This window comes from Pan paniscus, chromosome 15 (genome assembly GCF_029289425.2).
Source record: "Pan paniscus chromosome 15, NHGRI_mPanPan1-v2.0_pri, whole genome shotgun sequence".
NCBI classification, from domain to species: Eukaryota; Metazoa; Chordata; class Mammalia; order Primates; family Hominidae; genus Pan; species Pan paniscus.
In genome coordinates, this window is record NC_073264.2 from 75,358,767 (window position 1) to 75,381,438 (window position 22,672).

The 22,672-nt window shown below is 50.4% G+C and overlaps 1 protein-coding gene across 15 annotated transcripts; it reads right to left on the minus strand.

Annotated features, from left to right (window-relative positions):
* Window positions 1–5,302: 5,302 nt before the first annotated feature.
* On the minus strand, window positions 5,303–22,415 carry ABCD4 (ATP binding cassette subfamily D member 4). Of its 15 annotated transcripts, none has more exons than XR_612799.4 (19): window positions 22,226–22,414; window positions 19,500–19,618; window positions 18,899–19,026; window positions 17,283–17,422; window positions 15,687–15,803; window positions 15,188–15,313; window positions 14,482–14,532; window positions 12,486–12,580; window positions 12,079–12,200; window positions 11,882–11,973; window positions 11,618–11,707; window positions 9,605–9,813; window positions 9,341–9,432; window positions 8,796–8,832; window positions 7,978–8,083; window positions 7,525–7,577; window positions 7,128–7,204; window positions 6,044–6,159; window positions 5,303–5,872 (listed from the first exon to the last, which is right to left on the minus strand). XR_612799.4 is itself a non-coding variant. In XM_003824162.5 (19 exons), exons 1-19 carry the CDS (start codon window positions 22,261–22,263, stop codon window positions 5,804–5,806), a joined length of 1,821 nt encoding a protein of 606 aa, XP_003824210.2. In that variant the 5' UTR covers window positions 22,264–22,415; the 3' UTR covers window positions 5,303–5,803. The 15 variants fall into 15 exon arrangements, 13 of the variants coding, with proteins under 13 accessions (XP_003824210.2, XP_034793713.1, XP_008976149.2 ...); XM_003824162.5 differs by having other exon boundaries at window positions 8,034–8,083; window positions 22,226–22,415; XM_034937822.3 differs by lacking the exon at window positions 14,482–14,532 and having other exon boundaries at window positions 8,034–8,083.
* Window positions 22,416–22,672: the final 257 nt, after the last annotated feature.

Sequence of the window (22,672 nt, forward strand, 5' to 3'; positions counted from 1 at the left end):
TCCCAGGCTCAAGTGATCCTCCCACCTCAGCCTGACCAGTAGCTGGGATCACAGGTGTGCACAACCATGCCTGGCTAATTTTTGTATTTTTTTCAGTAGAGACAGGGTTTCACCATGTTGCCCAGGCTGGTCTCGAACTCCTGAGCTCAAGCGATCTGCCTTTCTTGGCCTCCCAAAGTGCTGGGATTACAGCTGTGAACCACAGTGCCTGGCCTTAAAAATCATACATGTCTAAGTTTTATTAGAGTTGCATCCCAAAAGACTGCACAGAGTTTTCACTTATTTTCTGTTTCACATATTTATTAAATCCCATTTTTAAGCTTCTGAATGTTTTGAAATTTCCAAGCTCTAGGATTTTTGTGAGGGAAGTGATTCTATTATTGCCTTCTAATTTTTTTTTTTTATTTTTGGAGACAGAGTCTCACTCTGTCACCCAGGCTGGAGTGCAGTGGCGTGATCTCAGCTCACTGCAACCTCCACCTCCCAGGTTCAAGCGATTCTCATGCTTCAGCCTCCCGAGCAGCTGGGATTACAGGAGCCTGCCACCACGCCCAGCTAATTTTTGTATTTTTAGTAGAGATGGGTTTTGTCATGTTCGCCAGGCTGGTCTTGAACTCCTGACCTCAGATGATTCACTTGCCTCGGCCTCCCAAAGTGCTGGGATTACAGGCGTGAGTCACTGTGCTTGGTCTAATTTTATTACACTATGATCAGAGATCATGGTTCATCATCTTGCTCTTTTGATATACTGAGACTTGGTTAGGGCTAGCATGTGGTTAATTTTCATAAATATTCCATTTGTGATTAAACATGTTTTTTCTAATTTTGGGAAATTAGAGTTTAAAATCTTCTGCTTTGTGGATTTGCCAATTTTGCCTTGTAATTTTGCTTTTTGTTTGTTGCATATTTTACTCTCATAGCATACTGTCTGCTTGTGTGTTTTGTTATTGACCACAACGAGCTTTTCTCCTTCTCTTTTTCTATGTGAATACTTCCATTGTTTAAGTGTTCGTTCCAGTCCTCACCATGAGGTCGGCTCTTTTGCCCCCAAGTGGACATTTAAAATGCAAGTCCTGGCCAGGCGTGGTGGCTCATGCCTGTAATCCCAGGACTTTGGGAGGCCGAGGCGGGTGGATCACCTGAGGTCAGGAGTTCGAGACCAGCCTGATCAACATGGTGAAACCGCATCTCTACTAAAAATACAAATTAGCCAGGCATGGTGGCGGGTGCCTGTAATCCTAGCTACTCAGGAGGCTGAGACAGGACAACTGCTTGAACCTGGGAGGCGGAGGTTGCAGTGAGCTGAGATCATGCCACTGCACTCCAGCTTGGGTGACAGAGCGAGACTCCATCTCAAAAAAAAAAAAATTAATTAAAATTAATTTAAAAAATAAAATGCAAGTCCTAAGGGCTGGGCACAGTGGCTCACACCTGTAATCCTAGCACTTTGGGAGGCCAAAGTGGGTGGATCACTTGAGCCCTGGAGTTTGAGAGAAGCCTGAGCAACATAGCAAAACTCCAAATCCACAAAAAATACAAAATTACAAAATCACTTGAACCTAGGAGGTTGAAGCTGCAGTAAGTCATGATTGCACCACTGTACTCCAGCCTGGGCAACATAGCAAGACCCCATCTCATAAATAAATAAAACGCAAGTCCTAGTCAACCTTCTGACTCTGACTGTCATACCTGGGATTCCCTTTCTTGTTTCCTATTCCAGTCATGCGTGAAACTTGTTTTTGTTATATTTTGTTCACCTCTAGATGTTCTTAATCGGAATTGTTAACCAGCCCACTCCACCATTGTCCTAGAAGCTCCTTTGTAAACTATAAAGGGCTGTAAATGGGAACAACATGTTACCACTCAAGCCTTTGGCTTCTTGGTATCCTTCCCTATGGCTGGTGGTCACTGCCCCACTCAGTTCCCTGTTGGGACATTTCCCCCGGTCCTGACGTCAGTTATCTGTTTGGATTTGTTTTGCCTGGTTCTTTTCAATCCCTTCTGGCCAAGAGGCTTCCGTAAACGCTCTGGGGTCTCTGAACCAAACATTTAGCCTCCCTGGACCATGGTTCTGCGTCTCTCCTGTAACTGGCACCTTCCTCTTCATCTCTGCCCTCTGCCTTTAGAAGCGTCAAGTAAGCATTGGAGGAGCGAGTGAGTGAGTGGTTAGGCAGAGAGACAATGAAAATTTTTTTTTTGTTTGAGACAGAGCCTCGCTCTGTTGCCCAGGATGGAGTGCAGTGGCGCGATCTTGGCTCACTGCAGCCTCTGCCTCCCAGGTTCAAGCGCCCAGCTGAAAATATTAAATGTATTTTCTTCCAGTCTTTTGTTCCAGGCTAGGTGCAATGATAGCTGGAAGAATGGAAGTTCTCCCAAAGGCACATAGACCATACAGTTGGTAGGATAGTCAGGGAGTCAGGTAGAAATAAAGGGAAGGACTCTTTTAGTAGTACTTAAAAAAATACTCGCCAGGTGCAGTGGCTTACACCTGTAATCCCAGCACTTTGTGAGGCTGAGGCAGGAGGATCAGTTGAGGTCAGGAGTTCAAGACCAGCCTGGTCAACGTGGTGAAACCCCGTCTCTATTAAAAATAAAAAAATTAGTTGGGTGTAGTGGCACATGCCTGTAATTCCAGCTACTCGGGAGGCTGAAGTAGGAGAATCCCTGGAACCTAGGAGGTGGAGGCTGCAGGGAGCCGAGATGGTGCCACTGCACTCCAGCCTGGCAGACGGAGCAAGACTCTTATCTCAACACCACCACCACCACCACCACCAACACAAAACTCTTAGCCGGGGGTGGTGGCTCACGCCTATAATCCCAGCACTTTGGGCGGCCAAGGCGGGCAGATCCCCTGAAGTTGGGAGTTCCAGACCAGCCTGACCAACATGGAGAAACCCTGTCTCTACTAAAAATGCAAAATTAGCCGGGTGTGGTGGCGCATGCCTGTAATCCCAGCTACTCGGGAGGCTGAGGCAGGAGAATTGCTTGAACCCAGGAGGTGGAGGTTGTGGTGAGCCAAGATCGCGCCATTGCACTCCAGCCTGAGCAACAAGAGTGAAACTCCGTCTCAAAACAAAAACAAAAACAAATCCAGTTCACTACATTATTTTATTATTCACTCTGTATATCTACTTTTACTTTTTTTTTTTTTGAGATAGGGTCTTCCTCTGTCACCTGGAGTGCAGTGGTGTGATCATGGCTCACTGTGGCCTCAGCCTCCTGGGTTCAAGTGATCCTCTCACCTCAGCCTCCCAAGCACCTAGGACTACAGACGTGCACCACCATGCCCAGATAATTTTTAATTTTTTTGTAGAGACAGGGTCTCACTATGTTGCCCAGGCTGGTCTCAAACTCCTGGGCTCAAGTGATCCTCCTACCTTGGCCTCCCAAAGTGCTGGGATTACAGGCGTGAGTGGGAAAGCTTTTTTTTTTTTTTTTTTTTTTGAGACAGAGTCTTGCTTTGGCACCAGGCTGGAGTGCAGTGGCACGATCTCGGCTCACTGCAACCCCCGCCTCCTGGGTTCAAGCGATTCTCCAGCCTCAGCCTCCCGAGTAGCTGGGATTACAGGCATGTGCCACCACACCCAGCTAATTTTTTTATTTTTAGTAGAGACGGGGTTTCACCATGTTGGCCAGGATGGTTTCGATCTCCTGACCTTGTGATCCACCCACCTCAGCCTCCCAAAGTGCTGGGATTACAGGCATGAGCCACTATGTCCCGCCAGGGAAAGCTCTTCTTGTTCAGTTTGGGACATGTTGGGTTTGAGCTGCCTTTACTAGACACACATTGACATGTTAAGCCAACGTGGATAGAGATGACAAAAGATGGCTTTTCTGCCTGTCCTGCAGCCCAGAACCCTCCAGAAGAGTGATGGGAAACCTATGGCTATTTTTATGTCTCATCCACATGGGTCACTGTAGATTCCTGGGTGGCCAAAATGGGTCTTAAGTTTGGGAAACTATTTGCCTGGCTGATGTACGATGCATTTAAAACAAACATTTTGTCCATAATGTACTATGAAGGACACAAGACCTGATTTTCCTCCACGCATGTTTATGTCGACTCATCTAAGAGTAGTCTCCATCTCTGACATGAGGGAGGGATAGAGGTGCAGAGTGTGCCCCTAGGAGTAGCTTTCTTGGGCAGTTTCTGTGAGGGAGAAGGCTAAGTGTTAAGAACAGAACAGCACTGGGAACCAGTTAGAGGCAGAGGAAGCAGCAAATGCAAAGACCCCGAGATAGGAATGAATTGGTCTCCAAAATAATCTGGATGCTGGGCATAGGAGCTCCTGCCTGTGGTCCCAGCTACTTGAGAGGCTGTGGTGGGAGGATCACTTGAGCCCGGGAAGTCAAGGCTGCAATAAGCTGTGATTGTGCCACTAGATTACAGCCTGGGCTACAGAGTGAGGTGTGAGACACTGTCTCAAAAATAAATAAGTAAATAAAAAATAAAAATAAACAAAATAACTTGGCAGCGTCAGCAGCGTCTGTGAAAAAGGCTTAGGAGCTGAAGAAGTCAGTAAGGATAGAGTAAGTCATTTTTAAGTGGTACCAAGAAGGCGTTAAATAATCTTATATTTTACAGTGAGAAAATACAATTCTCACTCCATCTTTCTAATTTTATTAAGGAGAAAAATCTCAGTTGAGTGCCAGTCTGTCTAACTCCTCACCTCTCTTTTTTACAAAATGAACAAGCCTCAGGCCCAGAGTCTATGCAGGCAACAGCATCTAGCCGTAAGTTAATAACACCGATGGTTTTTCTTGTATTTATTTTTAGTTACTTTCCATCTATGTTAAGTGTAAAATTTCACTTAAAAATCCATTTAAACTTAAAAGGTTTGTTTTTAAAAATATTAAGTAACTCAAGTACTATAAGTACAGAAGCCTGGCAAAAATTATGAAGGTAAGGAAGGTAATACATAGACAACTGAACTGGAGGGGCACTGGTCTGAGTGAGGACTTTGGGCACAGTAACTCTACCTCATGCTTTGTGCTTTCTGGGTTTTGTCTAATTTGCTGTTGTTGTTCCCTAATATAGACTATTTTTTTAGAAAACCCAACCTTATTTTGGCTAAGTGGAAAGGGATTTACTTTCATTTGGGTTAAGGTAGGGCAGACCAAAGGCCCCTAGAAGTTAGTGGTTCAGGTTCTAACTACACAACACTGGCAAGTGGAAAGGGAGATGTGGGGAGAAGTGAAAAACCCTGGGCATAAGATTCCAGAACAGCAGAGTGTGCTTCCCTTCCCACCAAGCTGTCAAATACAAATCTGGAGATTCAATAAAAAAGATCATTCCATGATAGAGAAGACAGAAAGCTGTAATTCTTTTTAATGTTTAACTTTTCTTTGTAAAAAACTTATTAAAAAACTTAAATGGTCAGTTAAAGTTAAAAATCTATTGCTGCACAATTTAACTGATTAAAAGATTTCCAGATCTCTTGACTCCAAGAACATCTCTTTCCACCCTGACCTTTCATTTCTTACAGATCTCACACTTCCAGATTTCTCTTTAGCAAACATGATCTGAAATCATTTGTAGGTAATCAGCACTTCAAGCATATGGAGGCTCTGGCTGAGGCAGCAGAGTCCTGGGAGACTGAACACTGGGAGATTCAGTGTCCCCCACAGAAACCTAGACCTGGGCTCAGCCCACCACTGCTAGGGGTCCTGCACAGGACCCATGTGGCTCCTGCACGGGATCTATGTGGCGAACCTGAGCTCGACCTTCGCTGTCAGTCCTCCTGGTCTCTCCTGAGGGCCGCCGACCCGCCACAGTGTGGCTCTCCTTCCAAAAGCCAGAGCTTCATTCCACTTTGATTCTCATCAGCTCCCATCTTCCTCCTCCACAGAGTTTCAGAACCAAGGAATGAAACTACAAGAGACCACCACCACATGGAGATCAGGCTGCCCTGGCCGCCGGCAGAGGAGGCCACTCGGTTCTCTCTGCTACTGCTACTCCCCGTTTTGAGGGGCCTCTGGCCCTGGCCAGGCTGAGCCTTTGGGTTCTTTCTCCTCCTCAGGCCATCCTTGTGAGCACGGGTACCTTCTCAAGGCTCTGCCGATGTCCCACACTGATGAACGTCATCCCCAGCTGCTGGCCGATGCGATAGAGCTCGCTCTCCACTTCCTCTGTCAGGGCACTGGTGGCTTCATCAAGCACTGAGGGGGCAGAGCACAGAGGAAGAGATCAAAGCCCTGCCCTCTGCCGCCGCTGCTTCTCCTCCCACCCATACTCAACCCCAGCTGGGACCCAGGGGAGGCTGAAAGCTGCTCTGGCTTCCAGAAGCCCTGCCTCAGGGAGAAGGATGGGCCAGAGGAGCAGAGGGCCAGACTCTCCGAGGCAATCGCCTGTGAGCAGCTGCATGAAATCTCTCAGCTTCTATAGATAAGCACCAGCCACTCCCCGGGACCACTCAATCCAGGGAATCCCAGTCCCCCGCAAGAATGTCAGTTTTTGGAAAAGTCCACACCCATCCACCTGCCAGGCACAGCTTGGTGGGAGAGGAGGATGGGTGCCCATTCATTTGATGGTGGAGCCAGAGGAGCATAAAATTATAACCCTTCAAGGTTGGCTCCTGGCTCCAGCTGCTGCCAGGCAAAAAGCTTATGAGCTAGGCATAATCCCAGCACTTTGGGAGGCCAACGTGGGAGGATGGTCTGAGTCCAGGAGCTCCAGACCAGCCTGGGCAACATAGCATGACCCTGTCTCTACAAAAATAAAAACAAAAAAATTAGCAGGGTGTGGTGGCACATGCCTGTAGTCCCAGCTACTCAGGAGGCTGAGGTGGGAGGATCACTTAAGCCTGGGAGTTCCAGGCTGCATTGAGCCATGACTGTGCCCCTGTACCCCAGCCTGGGTGACAGAGTGAGACTGTCTCAAAAAAAAAGAAAAAAGAAAAAAGAAAACAGAAGAAAAGCAAGCTTATGAGCTGGCAGGACGGCATATTCAGTGTTACTCTGACGACGCCAAGCACTGTTTACACGGGCAGGGCCTGCTGTCCTCTCCAGCAGGGAATGCGGAGAAGCCCAGCCATTCACAGGTGTGCCTGGGCGCCTGTGAACACATGCTGCTACACCCGTGAGTGCAGACAGCGCATGGCATGTGCAGCCACAAGGCGAGACCTCACCTGCGTACTTCGGCTGCAGGTAGAAGAGTCGGGCAAAGGAGAGCCGTTGCATCTCCCCCGGGGACAGAACATCATACCTGAGGAAAGGGAGGAGAGAGGACTGCTAGAGGAGGAAGAATATAGCTTGGCTTTTACCTAGAATGGTCTGGGTAGGAAGAGGTTTCTCTGCACAGAGGTGAGCCCCAGGAGACAGAAGCCCCTCCCCTTTCGACCATAGGCCTACAGCCCTCACAGAGTGAGGCAAAACTCTGTTCCCAAGGGCATAAACTTGCACCCGACTGACCAGCCAAACATCTGGACTTTGGGGTCAGGAGCCGTTCCATTCCTTGACAGGGACCCTGAAACCCACTGTCTTTATGGTGGGGCTATCTCTGGAGCACCCAAGCTCTTTTCTTACCAGTTCCAGTCCACCTGCTGGTCCAGACCCTCTGTCCTTGCCACCAAGTTGGACTGTAACAGACCCAGAGGGCAGGATGTCCATGAAATGGCCAGCCCTGCTACCTGCCATCATGGGGAACCTCCCTCACTCCCCAGCATACACACACACCTCTAAGACAAATATATGCCCCAGTGGCATACCAAGGTGGGGGACTGTGGGACAGTCTGCCCCAGGCAGAGAGGAATATTCTACCAATGACACTGTTTAGACTTGCTGGAGCATGATGACAGTAAAAAGCAAACCGCCTTCATCAATCCTATTCTTGTTTTAAAATCCTCCAATGAGAGCACTACCCCCTTCGTGCCTAAACCTGGCCAACAGCACACACTGTCAACTGATACTCCCATTCTCCACCCCAGGTTCAGACTTCCAGTCCTGGGCCCAAGCATAGCAGGGCCAGCACCTGCCTACCTGTAGCTGGTCCTCCCAGGTGGGCTCGGGTCCTGAGGGTCCCTCTCCCCACTTACCAGGCCTGCCAATTCCAAGAACCTCAAGATCCTCTCATCATCGGCAGAACCTGCACAACAAAGAAGCCTTCTGCAAAAAGCCAGAGCCTCCTGGCTGGTCAAAATAGACAGGGCAAGGCTGTGCACAGTGGCTCACGCCTGTAATCCCAACACTTTGGGAGGCCGAGGCAGGTGGATCACAAGGTCAGGAGATGGAGACCACCCTGGCCAACATGGTGAAACCCTGTCTCTACTAAATATACAAAAATTAGGCAGGCTTGGTGGCGTGCACCTGTAGCCCCAGCTACGGAAGAGGCTGAGGCAGGGGAATTGCTTGAACCTGGGAGGTGGAGGTTGCAGTGAGCCGAGATCACACCACTGCACTCCAGTCTGGGTGACAGAGTGAAACTCCATCTCAAAAAAAAAAAAAAAAAGAATAGACAGGGCACATCATGGATGATGGCAGGGGTGGGGGCCCCAGAATGCTGGGCGAAGGCTTTGAAACCACAGGTTGCAGATCTTCATAAGGGAAGGGGTGGGTGAAGGAAGGCATCACTTTCCTTGTCCCAATGGGCATCTCTCCTTAAGGACAGAAAGACAGAATGAGGTGAGATCTGGGTACAGACCCCAAAACAGTCAAAGGAAAAGGAGAGGAGCCCCTCTTCCTTGAATCAGCGGCCTGGCTGGAGCCTCTCCCAAAGGGCACAGATGAGGCCACAGTCAGGTAGAGCAGGGACAACCATGACAGAAGGAGAGGACATGACCTAAGGAGGACCAGCTCACCTGAGTCGGGGTAGACCTCCTTCAGGGGATATATCACCTGAGAAAAGAAAAAAACCACACCAGCCTAGGAGGGCGAGCAAAAGACGGAGCTGCACACAGCCCACCCTCCCTCCAGAACCCACTGGAATCTCCCAAGGAGGAGAGGTGGGAACGCCTGGCCTGGGTCAGATGGGAGAGGCTCTGGCCGGCAGACAGCAGGGCAAGGTCCCTACAACCTTCAGAAGTGTGTTTAGGGGGAACAGTCTGACAGCCTCCTGAGGGCAGGGGCCCCAGAATCCGACCTTGGGTGTTTGACATACGCGTGTGGTATTTGGCGTTGAGTCCTTGCCCCATTTACCTGCCTCAGGAGCTGCTCTGAGTAGTGGGCCCAATCCATGGATGTGAATAGAAGGTTCTTAGAGCCAGCAGTTCCCAGGCCTGGGCCACTTCACCACCTCACCTTTTGCCCTGACTCTAGGACCTGAGACTTGTCACAGTGCCAGAGGTCCCAGCTGTGGGTGGGCGGGGTTGAGGAGGGAGGAGTGGGCCCCCTGAACTAGGCTGACCTGCTCCCGAAGGGTCCCGTCAGTGAAGAACGGCTTTTGTGGCAGGAATAGCACCCCATGGGGCCCAAAGTCCGTCAGCATCTGCACTGAGCCTGCAGAGCCCATAGAAACCTCCATTGTGAGATCTCCCAGAAGAGGCAACTGCCTGTCTCCTCTCTTCCTTGTTCCCCAACAGAAAAGAATGGATTCTACCACACCATCCCCGCCTTCACCCCACCCCTAGGGCCCAGGCTGGGTCAGAGGCAGGGAGGGCCTGGCTCTCACCCCGTGTACTCGTCCAGAGGCCACCCAGAACCCGGAGCAAGGAGGTCTTGCCAGTGCCCGTGTTGCCTGTGATGAGCAGGCTCTGTCCCTCGGAGATCTTTAGGCTCAGATCCTTGATTAGGGGTTTGTCAGAGGAGGGGGCAGAGATGGAGACCCGCTCAAGGAGAAATGCTGTGTCTGCTGGCTCTGCCACTGGCCACCCTGGGGGTCTGTGTCAGAGAAGAGAGGGGGCGTGAGGAAGATGGGCAGGGTCAGTATTGCTGTGGGGGAGGCACTGCTCCCGGGAGCCACCACCTGTGGATTATTATGGGCTGACTTGCATCCTCCCAAAATCACATGCTGAAGTCCAGCCCCCTAGTGACTCAGAATGTAACTGCATTCGGAGGCAGGGTCTTTTTTTTTTTTTTTTTTTGAGAGAAAGTCTTGCTGTCACCCAGGCTTGAGTGCAGTGGAGCTATCTCAGCTCACTGCAACCTCCGCCTCCTGGGTTCATGCGATTTTCCTGTCCCAGCCTCCTGAGTAGCTGGATTACAGGTGCCCACCACCGTGCCCATATTTTTAGTAGAGACAGGGTTTCACTATGTTGGCCAGTCTGGTCTCGAACTTGTGACCTCAGGTGATCTGCCCACCTCAGCCTCCCAAAGTGGTGGGATTATAGACGTGAGCTTCCGTGCCCAGCTGGAGGCAGGGTCTTTAAAGAGATGATGTTAACATGAAGTTGTTGGGGTGGGACCCTAATCCAATATGACTGGTGTCCTCTTAAGATAGAGGTGGCAGGGGCACGCACATATAAAGGAAAGGCCACGTGAGGACACACCAACAAGGTGGCCATCTACAAGCCAAGGAGTGGCCTAAGAAACCAACCCTGCTGACAACTTGATCGTGGACCATAAGCATCCAGAATTGTGAGGAAATTAATTTCTATTGTTTAAGCCACCCGGTTTGTGGTTTTCTGTCGTGGCAGCCTGAGCACATTAATACAGGGGTAGGGGTGGAACTTCTACCCTCTGCCTGGCTGGACAAAGCCCCTTATGGGACTGATCTTACTCAGTCTAATGCCCATGAGTCTCAAATATCATCACAGATGAGGACACTAAGAATCAGGTGGCTAAGTAACTGCCCAGGTTGCAGAGCGGTATTCAACAAATTCTAATGCTGGTGGGTCTTCATGGCATCACAGTGTGACCAGAGTACTAATAACAAGAATGGGAGTGGTTAAAGCTAAATGGTTCTGGAGTTTCTGGCTCTGCATGGATGCCTGGCTCCCCATGGATGCCTGGCTCCCCACAGAACAGCAATTCCAGTTTCCTACAGACCCTCCTTCATGCCCAGCCTCTGGACTCATGGTTGCATGAAGCTTTCATTTGGAACAGAAGCAACAGTTAAGGTATTAGCTCCTAAGAAAAGCAAGTTGAGTGTAGGCCCTGGAATTCAGACTGATTTTTGAAAGCTTATGATGTGGCCACTGTCCAAGCACTTTCCATGGATGATGATATCTAATCCCTACAACAAGTGAAGGAAGTTCATTATGACCTCCTTTTCAGACATGAAGAAACAGAACAGTTAGGTAATCTGCCCAAGGAAAGTGTGGAGATCAAGCAAATCCTGAATGCATAGAAATATTACAGATCCACGCAGACACACGAATACAGACATCTCTGGGGCTGAGTGAGGTGGGGGAACAAAGACAGACATGCCCCAAGGAAAGGGGCAGGGAGAGGAATCAGCGGGAGGAGGAAGCACAGGAAGGGGAGGACACTGCAGATTCCTGTTATCTCAGGCAGAAGGTGTGTGTACTTTGCTTCCACTGGCCGGGGGAATGGTGTAAATTAACACAACAGATGCCGGAACAGCAACATCGACTGTGAACTTACATGTGCCTGGCATTCCATTTCCATTTACTCCTTACAACTCTGCTGCCCAGCTGGGAAAGGGCAGGACTCCAGGGTAACCCAAGCCAGGTGATGCCACAGCCTGCAGCCTCAACTACTGCTCTGCCAGCCCGCTACTCACGTGTCCAAGCCCCACTCGTTCTCGCCCAGGATCTCGCAGTCCTGTGACTTCAGGGACATGTCCAGAAGCGTCTCCCGAAGCTGCCCAATTCTGAACAAGAAAAGAAAATCTGAGGCAGGGTCTGGGAGCCAGGTGAAGGTGAACTCCTTCTCTTATCTCACACCCACGAGTACATGGTATGTCTCTGTTCCTTTTTTCACTCAGCCACTTCTTCCAGCAGCACACACTTTGCTCAGGAGCCAGAGGGGTGGGACACGGCCTCACCTGTGCGTGTAGCCAGCCACATCTGAGAGCGTCGTGGACAGGTCGATGAGCTGGGTGAAGCAGCTGATGAGGTAGATGCACACAAAGGCATTCTGGACAGGATGGGAAGAGGTCAAGCAGGTCTCGACTCGAGCCCACAGACACTGGGCCAAGGACAGAGAGGGACAGCATGTGGGGTGACCAAGAGGGAGTCTCACCTTGCTGACCAGGGTGCTAAGCTCTGCGGGACTCAGGTCTCCATAGACTCCGCTGAAAATGGGGATTGCGATGACAACGTAACTCAGGATGCTGCCCAGATAGTCAAAGGTGTTGATGCCGACTGTAGAAAACAGATCTGTGAGACACCCAGGAACCATCCACATGCCCTACAGTGGACACAACCCTAAGACAGGGAGCAGGACGCCAAGTAGGGCCACGTGGCCTCTCTGGATCCTCATTCTCCTGAGGATACTCACAGAAAGGCAACAGCCCCCGCCCCCCCATCCCCGGTTAATTCCTTCATCATGGCACATTTATCCTTGCAGACAGGAGGTAGAGAGGTGTGGGAAGGGAAGCAGACCAGTCCAACCCCACGGTTCCCACTTCCCTGGGCCCCCTCGCCTACTGTACAGCCAGAGCTCCTTGGACATCAGTTCCCTCTGGGTCTGAAGGAGTCTCTGCAGCCTGCGGTCTGTCCTCATGTGCTCCACATGCCCAGCTCTGACAAGGAAAGGCTGGGATGTCCACAGGGCTGGAGAGGTTCAGCCAGGTTGGGGGGCCGCCTGTCCCATATCACACCCTCCTTTAGAAACCAAGGCCATTCAAATGATCTTGGTCTCAGGCTCTGTCTACTGCTAGCGCCCATTCACGGCTTCAGTCATGCCTTAACGGTATTGTCTGTGTGAAGAACATAAACTCTAGAGTTGGGCAGACCTAGTTCAAATCCTGGCTCTGGCCAGTTACTAGCTGCGTGACACAGGCAGGCTACTTAAGCCTCCAAGCCTCAGTTTTTTTAATCTATAAAATGGAGCCAATAATACCTATGTAATAGGTTAGAGTTAGAATTAAAAGTTTCTAAATATAAAGTGCCAAGCACATAAGGAGCCCTCAATAAATAAAAACTATTGTTAAATAAACATACACAGAGCGGTCACTAGGTGTACCAGGCACTGCACTAGTTAGCTAGTGCAATAAAGAAATGAGAAAATTATCTCTGTCTTTGAGGAGCTCTCAGTCCAGAGGGCAGGCAGGCACACTGCATTCTTCACTTGGAATCAGGAGTACTAAGTGTGCCCTCAGGGCCATGGCAGCAGATAGGCTTAGCCATTAAGGGAGTCTGGGAAGGCTCTCCAGAGGAGGTGATCTGGGGTTTCAAGGATGGGAAGAAATTCGCTAGGCAGAAAAGGTGGAGGGAGATTTCAGATTTTGCACAGAGGCCACAGAAGAACTCATCTGAAACTCTACAAACTAACCTGCCTTCCCCAGAGCTTCATGAGCAGAGGTTGCAGAATCCAAAAGCAACTTTTTTCTTTTTTTTTTTTGAGACGGAGTCTTGCTCTGTCACCCAGGCTGGAGTGCAATGGCAGGATCTTGCCTTACTGCAACCTCTGCCTCCCAGATTCAAGCGATTCTCCTGCCTCAGCCTCCCCAGTAGCTGGGATTACAGGTGCCCGCCACCACGCTCAGCTAATTTTTTGTATTTTTAGTAGAGACAGGGTTTCACCATGTTGGCCATGGCTGGTCTCGAACTCTTGACCTCAGGCAATCCACCCGCCTCGGCCTCCCAAAGTGCTGGGATTACAGGCATGAGCCACCATGCCCGGCCTCCAAAAGCAACTTTTTTACACACCCAGCCCTGCCCACCTCACAACCCCACCCCAGCGCAGATTCCCAGTATTCTTGATGCCCTCAAGTGGTGGAGGTTGCAAACTGCAGCAGAGACTGAGGAGCAAAGGTCCCAGGGCTATCACATCCACCCCAAGTACAGGTGAGCCAAGGAGTAGCTTCCACTTCTTAAACGCAAACCTCTGCCTGCACTATCAGTCCTAACGCTGATTTCAGAGGCCTCACATAAGGCAGAGCACAGGGACCGGTTCTGGCCCTGGAGGGAAGGGATGGGATTTCATGCCGCTGCTGCTGCTCCTGCTGCTGCCGTCAGGAGACCAGACGCTTGGCTCCATTAGACAGCCTTGTGGGGAGCAGGTCTCCTGGTTTTCTGAGAAGCTCCCATTCCATCCCACGCTACAGAGACAAAGGATCAGGCTTGAACCTCAGGCACTGTCAAGAAAGCTTCTTAACAGACAGAAGAGCAGAGGCAGACGGATATCTTACAGTCACCAGCAAGAGGATGAGGCATTCATTCATTTGACAATTTCAGGCCCCACGCTAGGCCACTAAGACTAAAGCTGGCCACAGTAAGGAACCACCAGCTTCAGAAGCAAACCCCTGGACCTAAGGATGAGGCAGACAAGGGCAGGGGGAGGTAGAGGGGGAGGGTCACAGCCAAGTATGACAACACTCAGCCCCTGAGCTCGGTGGTGGTGGGAGGGTTGAGGATTCATCTTTCCTTCTCCATTCTCAGCTCTGGCAAGGCAGAAGGGGAACCATCTCTCCAGACTCACCTGTAGAAAGCAGCAGGCTCCGCATTCACCCGAATCTGCATGTGCTTGAACCTGGGCGGACCAAAGGGAAATGTGTGCTGACAACAGGGAGTACTGGCCTCACTCTTGTTGGAGTCCTGGATCACAAAGACCCCCCAAGTGGAGCCCGGCTCTGCCTCAAAACCGTGGCTGCCTCAGTCTGACCCTTTCCTGGACTGTTATGGGGTAGAAAACCCCAGGGCTAGGTGGTGTGGCAGGAGCTCTGCAGAGACAGGGCTGCCCCTCAGCTTTCTGCAGAGAGGACAGGGGTATTCCTGCTCACAGCATCTCCTCCTCCCAGGGCCTGGCCCAAAGGAGGGGGACAAGAAGCACAGGGCAGCCACTGGATCCATTGGCTGCCACACCCAACTGATCCAAGATAGGGCGGTTATGCCAGGGCAGTGAGAAGGCCAAGAGATGACAATGACGATGGTGATGGCCAGGCAGACACGGTTCTCAGACCTTCTCAGGTATGATTTCATTAATCCTCCTAATCCTCTCAGTAGGCAACGGTACCATTTCCACTTTAGAGACAAGAACATTGAAGCTTGGAGAGGTTAAAGACCTCTCCAAGATCACACAGCTAGTAACTGGCACAGCTAGGATTTGAACTTAGGCAGTCTTACTCCAGATCCCCTTCCTTAACTATTATGCCCCAGCCCAGAAACCTCAAGTGAGGGAGACACACCTAAAATCTCCCTCCAGCTTCTCCTGATGCACCAGCTTCGTCACAATGGGGCCCATCAAAGTTTTGTTCACCATGGTCCCCAGGATGAAATACCCGAAGATGCTCACAGGCCCGAGCCAGCCTGTGCTGAAATAGAGAGAGAGGGAGAGAGGAAGGGAGAGGGTGTGGGGTGCCACCTATCCCCACATGCCTCAGCCCTGACTCCTGTTCCCTCTCGGGTAGCCCCTGTCCAATCTGAGTGGCCCAATGGGCCCTCTGCTCCTATGTGGGGGCATCTGGTATGAGCTCTCAGAGCCAGGATACCTGTGACACTGCAACACAGGGCCAAAGGAAGGGCAGGGGCCTGAGCACGTGGGATGGGTAAGCACGTGGGATGGGTGAGCACGTGGTAAGGTACAGTGGGAGAGAGGGGAAATAAGCTTCTCTTGGACCTTGACCTGGGAGAGCTGACTGAGGGCCCTCTGGGGAAACACCAGGCTGGGGGGGAGGGAGGCTTCACCTTTGGAAGCACTGGTAAGTGTAGTAGACGAGGGTGAACGGGGAGATGATCAGCTTGCTGGCCATGCTGCTGAGCTGCCGGCAGAATCGCTCCACGTCCTGGCTGATGCGCTGGTCCCTGGAGCCAATGACACAGAGTAGCTGGACCCAGGGAGATGGGCCCAAAGGTAGAGAGAACAAGAAACTTTCACATCACCTCTGCTCTTGACCTTGCCTCACAGTGCTGTGAACACTGACCCTATGGGAAGAGGGAACCAGACAAGGCTGGTTTCCTAGGGGCAACTAAATCCCAGGGCCTTTAAACAGGGTTCTAGAGAGTTGCATCTTACGGTGCCTCAGTTAATCCCCTGAAAAAGTGGGAACTGAAAGGTCCAGCACCCAGGGGCCTGAGCCAGCTCTGAGCAGAGCCAAAGAAAAACTTGAAGGTAGATGAGCTGTTTTGGATGATCAAGAAGACTATCCCCTTTATCTCAATCCTCCCAAATTTCTCTTATATACGCCCTAGCCTGGCCCCTTTAGTTATCTGGCTGTGAAAGCTCCAGGCTGTGAGGCACACCTGTAGTCCCAGCTACTCAGGGGGCAGAGGCAGGATGGAAGCCATAGCTATCAGAAAGAGGCCTAGAAGTTAGGCAGCAGCAGCAGCCTCCTACGCATCTTTGCACCAAAGCTAAGCTTGAGCTGAGAGGTACCCCAACCAACAAAGTGCTTGCTAGGAAGGTGGTGAGTGAGGGGATGGGTGTGAAGGAGACCCCGTATGTCTCATCTCACCACTAGGGCCATACTGACTCCTATTCCCAATGAGTGACGCGACCTTGGGCAAGTCACTTGCAATCTCTGGGCTTCAGCTTCCTCATCTGTAAAATAACAATAGCTAACTTACACTGAAACACTTGCTATGTGTCAGGCACTGTACATGTGCATTACATGAATGATATTTCATCCTCACTACACCCTTTGAGATAGGAACTATTATTGTCCTCGTTTTACAGAAGGGGAACCTGGGGCTTGGTGACTTTAAGAGTTATAACCTGAGTGGTGATAGAATGGAGATTTGAATCCTAGACTGAGTCCTGGATAGTGGTAATTTTTTTTTACTGATGAAAATCTAAGAGCTGGTTTTTCTAGCAAGGACATTTTCTTTAGAACCCTCTAAAGAAACCCCTTAGTCTTCTTACTGGAAGACTAAGATATAAAGTATGAAAAGGACAAAAGAAAGCTGCTCCTAATTTTTTTTTTTTTTAAGAGATGGGGGTTTCTGCTATGTTGCCCAGGCTAGAGTACAGTGGCTATTCCCAAGTGTGCTCACGGTGCACTACTCCTGGGCTCAAGTGATCCTCCTGCCTCAGCCTCCTGAGTTGTTGGGACTACAGGTGCATGCCACTGCACCTAGCAGGCTTCTTCTTTTTAGCTGCCTATTCACAGCCCTGCAGCTTCTCCAGGAGTCCTCTGCAGGGCACCCTCCCCCATGACTCTGGGCAGCAGCATTTGAAAACGACTGTAGATGATCTCCTTGGTGTCTGCCACCAGGAGTCTCCAGGGCTAGGCCAGATGGAAAGGACCACACAGAGTGTAGAAAGGACTGAGTTGGGGCGCCTACGGGTTATCGATGTCATCCCGCAGCACGTTGAGGGTGTAGTACACACGGCCCCGGAAGTAGAGGCGGTGAAGGTGCTCAGTGAGGTCCTTCCTCCAGCTCACATACAGCAGGTTGCAGGTGAACTGATCAAAGCTCTTCAGCTGTGCAGTGGGGGAAGCAAGGGGAAGGGAGAGATGGCTTCCTGAAAATCTCAGCTCAAAGCTCAAGGCTCGCAAGAGCCTCCGCTGACCCATCCCAGCCCACTCTGACTCTGATTACTCCGTCCACTCAGCACTTTTCTTGTTTAAATCATCAAGTCATGGGACTTTCCCTTCCTCACTCACTCACGTGTTCATTCCTTCACCAAATTTTTTTTCTCTGAGATGGAGTTTTACTCTTGTTGCCCAGGCTGGATGCAATGGCGCGATCTTGGCTCACCACAACCTCCGCCTCCCAGTTTCAAGCGATTCTCCTGCCTCAGCCTCCCGAGTAGCTGGGATTACAGGCATGCACCACCACGCCCAGCTAATTTTGTATTTTTAGTAGAGACGGGGTTTCTCCATCTTGGTCAGGCTGGTCTGGAACTCCCGACCTCAGGTGATCCGCCCGCCTCGGCCTCTCAAAGTGCTGGGATTACAGGCGTGAGCCACTGTACCCAGCCTCCTTCACCAAAATTAAAGGGCTTACCAGAGGCAAGACCCTCTTTCTACACTGTCTTATTTTGAGAGTAGATGAGCTTCTGAAGATTGGAGACCATATTGTCGATTCCATTTATGTTCTTACTCCTTTGTCCCCCAAGCTTGGGACAGAGATTTGTATGCACAGGTGCTTACTGACCGAAGACCCAACAAAAGTGGCCATGGTACGACGAGAAGTGGCTTCCCCAAGAAAACAGGCGGCACAGCCTGGTAGACAGCATTAGGCTTGAGTTCTGGTACAGCCCTGAGTCTCATCATTTACCATTTCCAGGGCACCTATGTGCTAAGCACTAGGGACATTATGAGCTCACAGTTTAGCCAGAAAACAATTACAAGCGTGTGAGGAGTGTTACAGCGAGGTAAACTCAAGGAATTCGTTAAGTACAGAAAAAGGGCAGAGTTTGGTGGAGGAGACACAAAGGAGAAAGCTGAGAAAGACTTGAAAGAGGTGACAACGGAGGGATGATGAAAAGTGAGCAGGTGGTAGCCCCCCTACTGAATGAGGGGTAGGGGAGGAGGCCATTCTGCAAGAAAGCACTGTTCAAAGGCTGGGAGGTGTGACATGGTGCCAAGGTGAGTCACAGCCTCGGTCCCGCAGAGGAGGAGCAGCAGCTCTGGCTGCTGAGCCGTTTTAATGAGCTGCCGGAAACAAGAGTTCTAGGAAGGAAAGGGGCAATGATCAGTTCTGCTAAATGCTGAATTAAACCAGAACCTGTGGCCTGGGCCCAGGAGTGGAAACATCTGAGGAATCAGTCCCACGTGGGCCAATAGCAAGATCAACGTGCTTAATAAAGGCAGCTATCCCTTTAGTTCCCAGAAAAGGGAGGAAACACACCCCCACAGCTTGCTTCCTGCTTCCTGGAGGCTAAGTTCCACTAGGCATTACGGTCACACTGGACTGGAGAGGACGAGAGACACAGAGAGAGGGAAAGATCTTACCGTGGAGTTCAGAACAATGAGCATGACAGCCAGGAATGTCAGAGTCTTAAACCCTTCCAAGTCTTTGTTTCCCAGGACCCCATAGTACTGACTGGGGATCAAGCCAACCCGGTAGATCACAAATTGCTCTGAAAGGAGGGAGAGGAGTAAGAAATCAGTGATGAGGGGTTAAAAAGAAGGGAGGCTTCTTCCTGAGTCCCTGCCTCATCAGCACCCCAAAGAGATGAAAAGGGGCCGGGTGCGGTGGCTCACGCCTGTAATCCCAGCACTTTGGGAGGCTGAGGCGGGTGTATCACCTGAGGTCATGAGTTCGAGATCAGCCTGGCCAAGATGGTGAAACCCTGTCTTTACTAAAAAATACAAAGTTTAGTCGGGCGTGGTGGTGGGTGCTTGTAATCCCAGCTACTCAGGAGGCGAAGGCACGAGAATCACTTGAACCAGGGAGGCAGAGGTTGCAGTGAGCTGAGATTATGTCACTGCACTCCAGCCTGGGCAACAAGAGAGAAACTCTGTCTCAAAAAAAAAAAAAAAAAAAAAAAGATGGAAAGGGACCCCAAACCAGAGCTCCCCTCCCTCCTCTAGTCTGGGCTCACTCACTCACCCAGTAGGGTCAGGCACAAAAGGGTCAGGAACATCAAGGCATTCTGTGATGACCAAGAAGGAAACAAAACCTTCAGTATCTGCAGGAACCGCTGGAGAAATTGCAGATCTAACCTGGGCCTGAAGAGAAGGTGGGGAGGCAGAGAAAAGCCCAAGACAATAATTAAGCCTTAGGGAGTAGTTATTAAGCTCATCCACATTGTTCTGTAGAGGGTCCAGGCCATGCAGAAAGAATGGTTTTCAAATGCTGAAGATGGTAGGCTGGGAACAGACCACGGATACAAAGGAAATTCTCTGGCCAAGCGTGGTGGCTCATGCCTGTAATCCCAGCTACTCGGGAGGCTGAGTCAGGAGAATTGCTTGAACCTGGGAGGCAGAGGTTGCAGTGAGCCGAGATTGCGCCATTGCAACAAGAGCCTGGGCAACAAGAGCAAAAGTCCGTCTCAAAAAAAAAAAAAAAACCAAAAACAAAAAACTTAAAAAATTACAAATGGATTAAAAATCTAAACGTGAAAAGTAACACTATCATGTTAATAGAAGGAAATGTAGAAAAATGTCTTAATGAAGATACCTTAAAAACCTATACAGGGGAAAACTGATGAATTTAACTTCATTAGAGTTAAATGTTTTTATTCAACACAGTGCCATAGATTAAGTTAAAAGACTTGGAGGTGGTATCTGCAGAGTGCAAAACCAACAAGGACTTAAAATCTTTATTTTTTTGAGACGGAGTTTTGCTCGTTGCCCAGGCTGGAATGCAACGGCGCAATCTCGGATCACTGCAACCTCCGCCTCCCTGGTTCAAGTGATTCTCCTGTGTCAGCCTCCTGACCAGTTGCAATTACAGGTGCATGCCACCACGCCCGGCTAATTTTTGTATTTTTAGTAGGAGACGGGGTTTCATCATATTGGTCAGGCTGGTCTCGAACTCCTGACCTCCGGTGATCCACCTGCCTCGGCCTCCCAAAGTGCTGGGATTACAGGCGTGAGCCACCGTGCCTGGCCTAAAATCTTTTTTTTTTTTTTGAGACAAGGTCTTGCTCTGTTGCCCAGGCTGGAATGCAGTGGTGCGATCTCAGCTCAGGGCAACCTCTGCCTCCCGGGTTCAAGCGACTGTCCCACCTCAGCCTTTTTAGTGGCTGGGAGTACGGGCGTGCGTCAACACGCTCAGCTAATTTTTGTATTTTTGGTAGAGATGGGGTTTCACCATGTTGCCCAGGCTGATCTTGAACTCCTGGACTCCAGTGGTCCACCTACCTCAGCCTCCCAAAGTGATAGGATGACAGGTGTGAGCCACCGGGCATGGCCAGGATCTAAAATCTAGAGCCTACAAGAATTCCTGCAAGCCAGGAACATAGGAAATCCATAGAGAAGTGGGAAGGGATATAAACAGGCAATTCAAAAAAGGGAAAACCCACGTTTAATAAACACATGAAAATGTAGGCCGGGAGCAGTGGCTCACGTCTGTAATTCCTTTATGCACTGCCCGTCGGGAAGTGTAATCCCTGCACTTCGGAAGGCCGAGGCGGATGGATCACCTGAGGTCAGGAGTTCAAGACCAGACTGGCCAACCCCCCCATCTTTGCTAAAAATACAAAAAATTAGCTGGGTGTGGTGGCGCGCGTCTGTAATCCCAGCTACTCAGGAGGCTGAGGCAGAAGAATCGCTTGAACCCGAGGCGGAGGTTGCAGTGAGCCGAGATCATGCCACTGCACTCCTGCCCGGGCAACAAGAGCAAAACTCCATCTCAAAAAAAAAGAAAGAAAGAAAGAAGGAAAGAAAATGTACACGATGGGATACCACCTTACATCCACCAGACTGATAAACATTACAAAACCAGCCGCCACTGAACGATGGAGGGATACCGGGAAACAGGAAGCTTTATGCACTGCCCGTCGGGAAGTATAAACTAGTGTGACCATTCCAAAGAACAATCCAGCAAAATTAGATATGACCAGGACCCAACTCTGGGGTGGATACCCAGAGAAATGCAACAATATGCACAAGGAGACAACTGCCAGAATATTCATTACAGTGTGGCTTGTAGGGGTGTTAATACTAGAAAAAAATCTAGGTATCCACCACTAGGGGAATAAGTCTATGCACACAGCACCCATCATGCAAGCACTCAGAAGTGAAAACAAGATGACTAGCATGGATGGACTCAAAAACACAATGTTGAGGAAAAAGGTTTAAAGAAAAATCACAGCATATTATATTGAAGAATTCGAAACCACTATATAGATTTCAAAGTAACACTTGCACAAATTTACCCAAGGTGGACCGTAAAGCCACTTATATAACACACCAGAGTGGCTGTCTGAAAAGGGGAGTGAAAGGGGTCTGGGAATAGGAACGAAGAGAGGAAGTGATAAACAAGGAGCCTTGCATTGGCCCACAGGGTGTCAAGAACTGAGAAGGATCAACTCAATTTTGTGCACCTGAGGTTCTTTTTTCAAAAAAAGAATGCCAGTTGCGAGGGAGAGGGTCCCACACCGCAGGAGATGGCCCAAGTCCGGCCAAGAACGGAGGGGGCTGCGGCCGGTGCGGAGCGGCCTAGAGCGGCGGGAGGGCGGACGCCCCTTCGAGAGCTCCTCTTTCTCTCAGAAGTCACGGGGGCGAGACGGGGGCGCCAGGGCGGCGGACGAGGCACGGAGGGCAGGAGAGCCCATTCCCTACAGCCCGGAACTCCTGCTCCCAAACCTCCTCCCCGACCGCCCTGCTTACCTGGCGCCAGCTCCGGGCGCGGGCCCCGGGACCGCCATGACCTGAGACCCGAGGGACTCTGGAGCCCAGCTGCCCCTAGTTCAGTACTGGGTAGAGTCCGAGGAGGGGCGGGGCCCCGGCTACCACAGAGACGGCGTTTGATAGAGAGGAAGGTGCGGGAGACGCGGACTCTCCCGGAAGCGACCGACGTCTCTAAAAGTACCAGAGAGTGGACTCGGCTGACCCGGCGGCTACAGCGCCCCCATATTTTCTGGGAGACTTCCCTTTTGACAATAGGTATCCGAGAGTGTAACTACTTTATGGCAAGTATTTTAGATTCTGAGTATAATAGATGTTTTACATATTCTCCCAGAGAAGCCAGCATGATCCTTAAAAAAGTATAAATTAGGCTTCCAGCCGGGCGCGGTGGGTTACTCCTGTAATCCCAGCACTTTGGAAGGCCAAGGC

Bases quoted from the DNA above. Each gene is read 5' to 3' on its own strand.
- ABCD4 (XM_003824162.5), bottom strand. From the start codon at position 22,263: ATGGCGGTCCCGGGGCCCGCGCCCGGAGCTGGCGCCAG. The intron at 9,433-9,604 runs GTGAGAGCCAGG...TGGGCTCTGCAG, and splicing joins CCTCTGGACGAGTACACGGG to GCTCAGTGCAGATGCTGACG. The intron at 6,160-7,127 runs GTGAGGTCTCGC...CTGCCCCCTCAG, and splicing joins CCTGCAGCCGAAGTACGCAG to TGCTTGATGAAGCCACCAGT.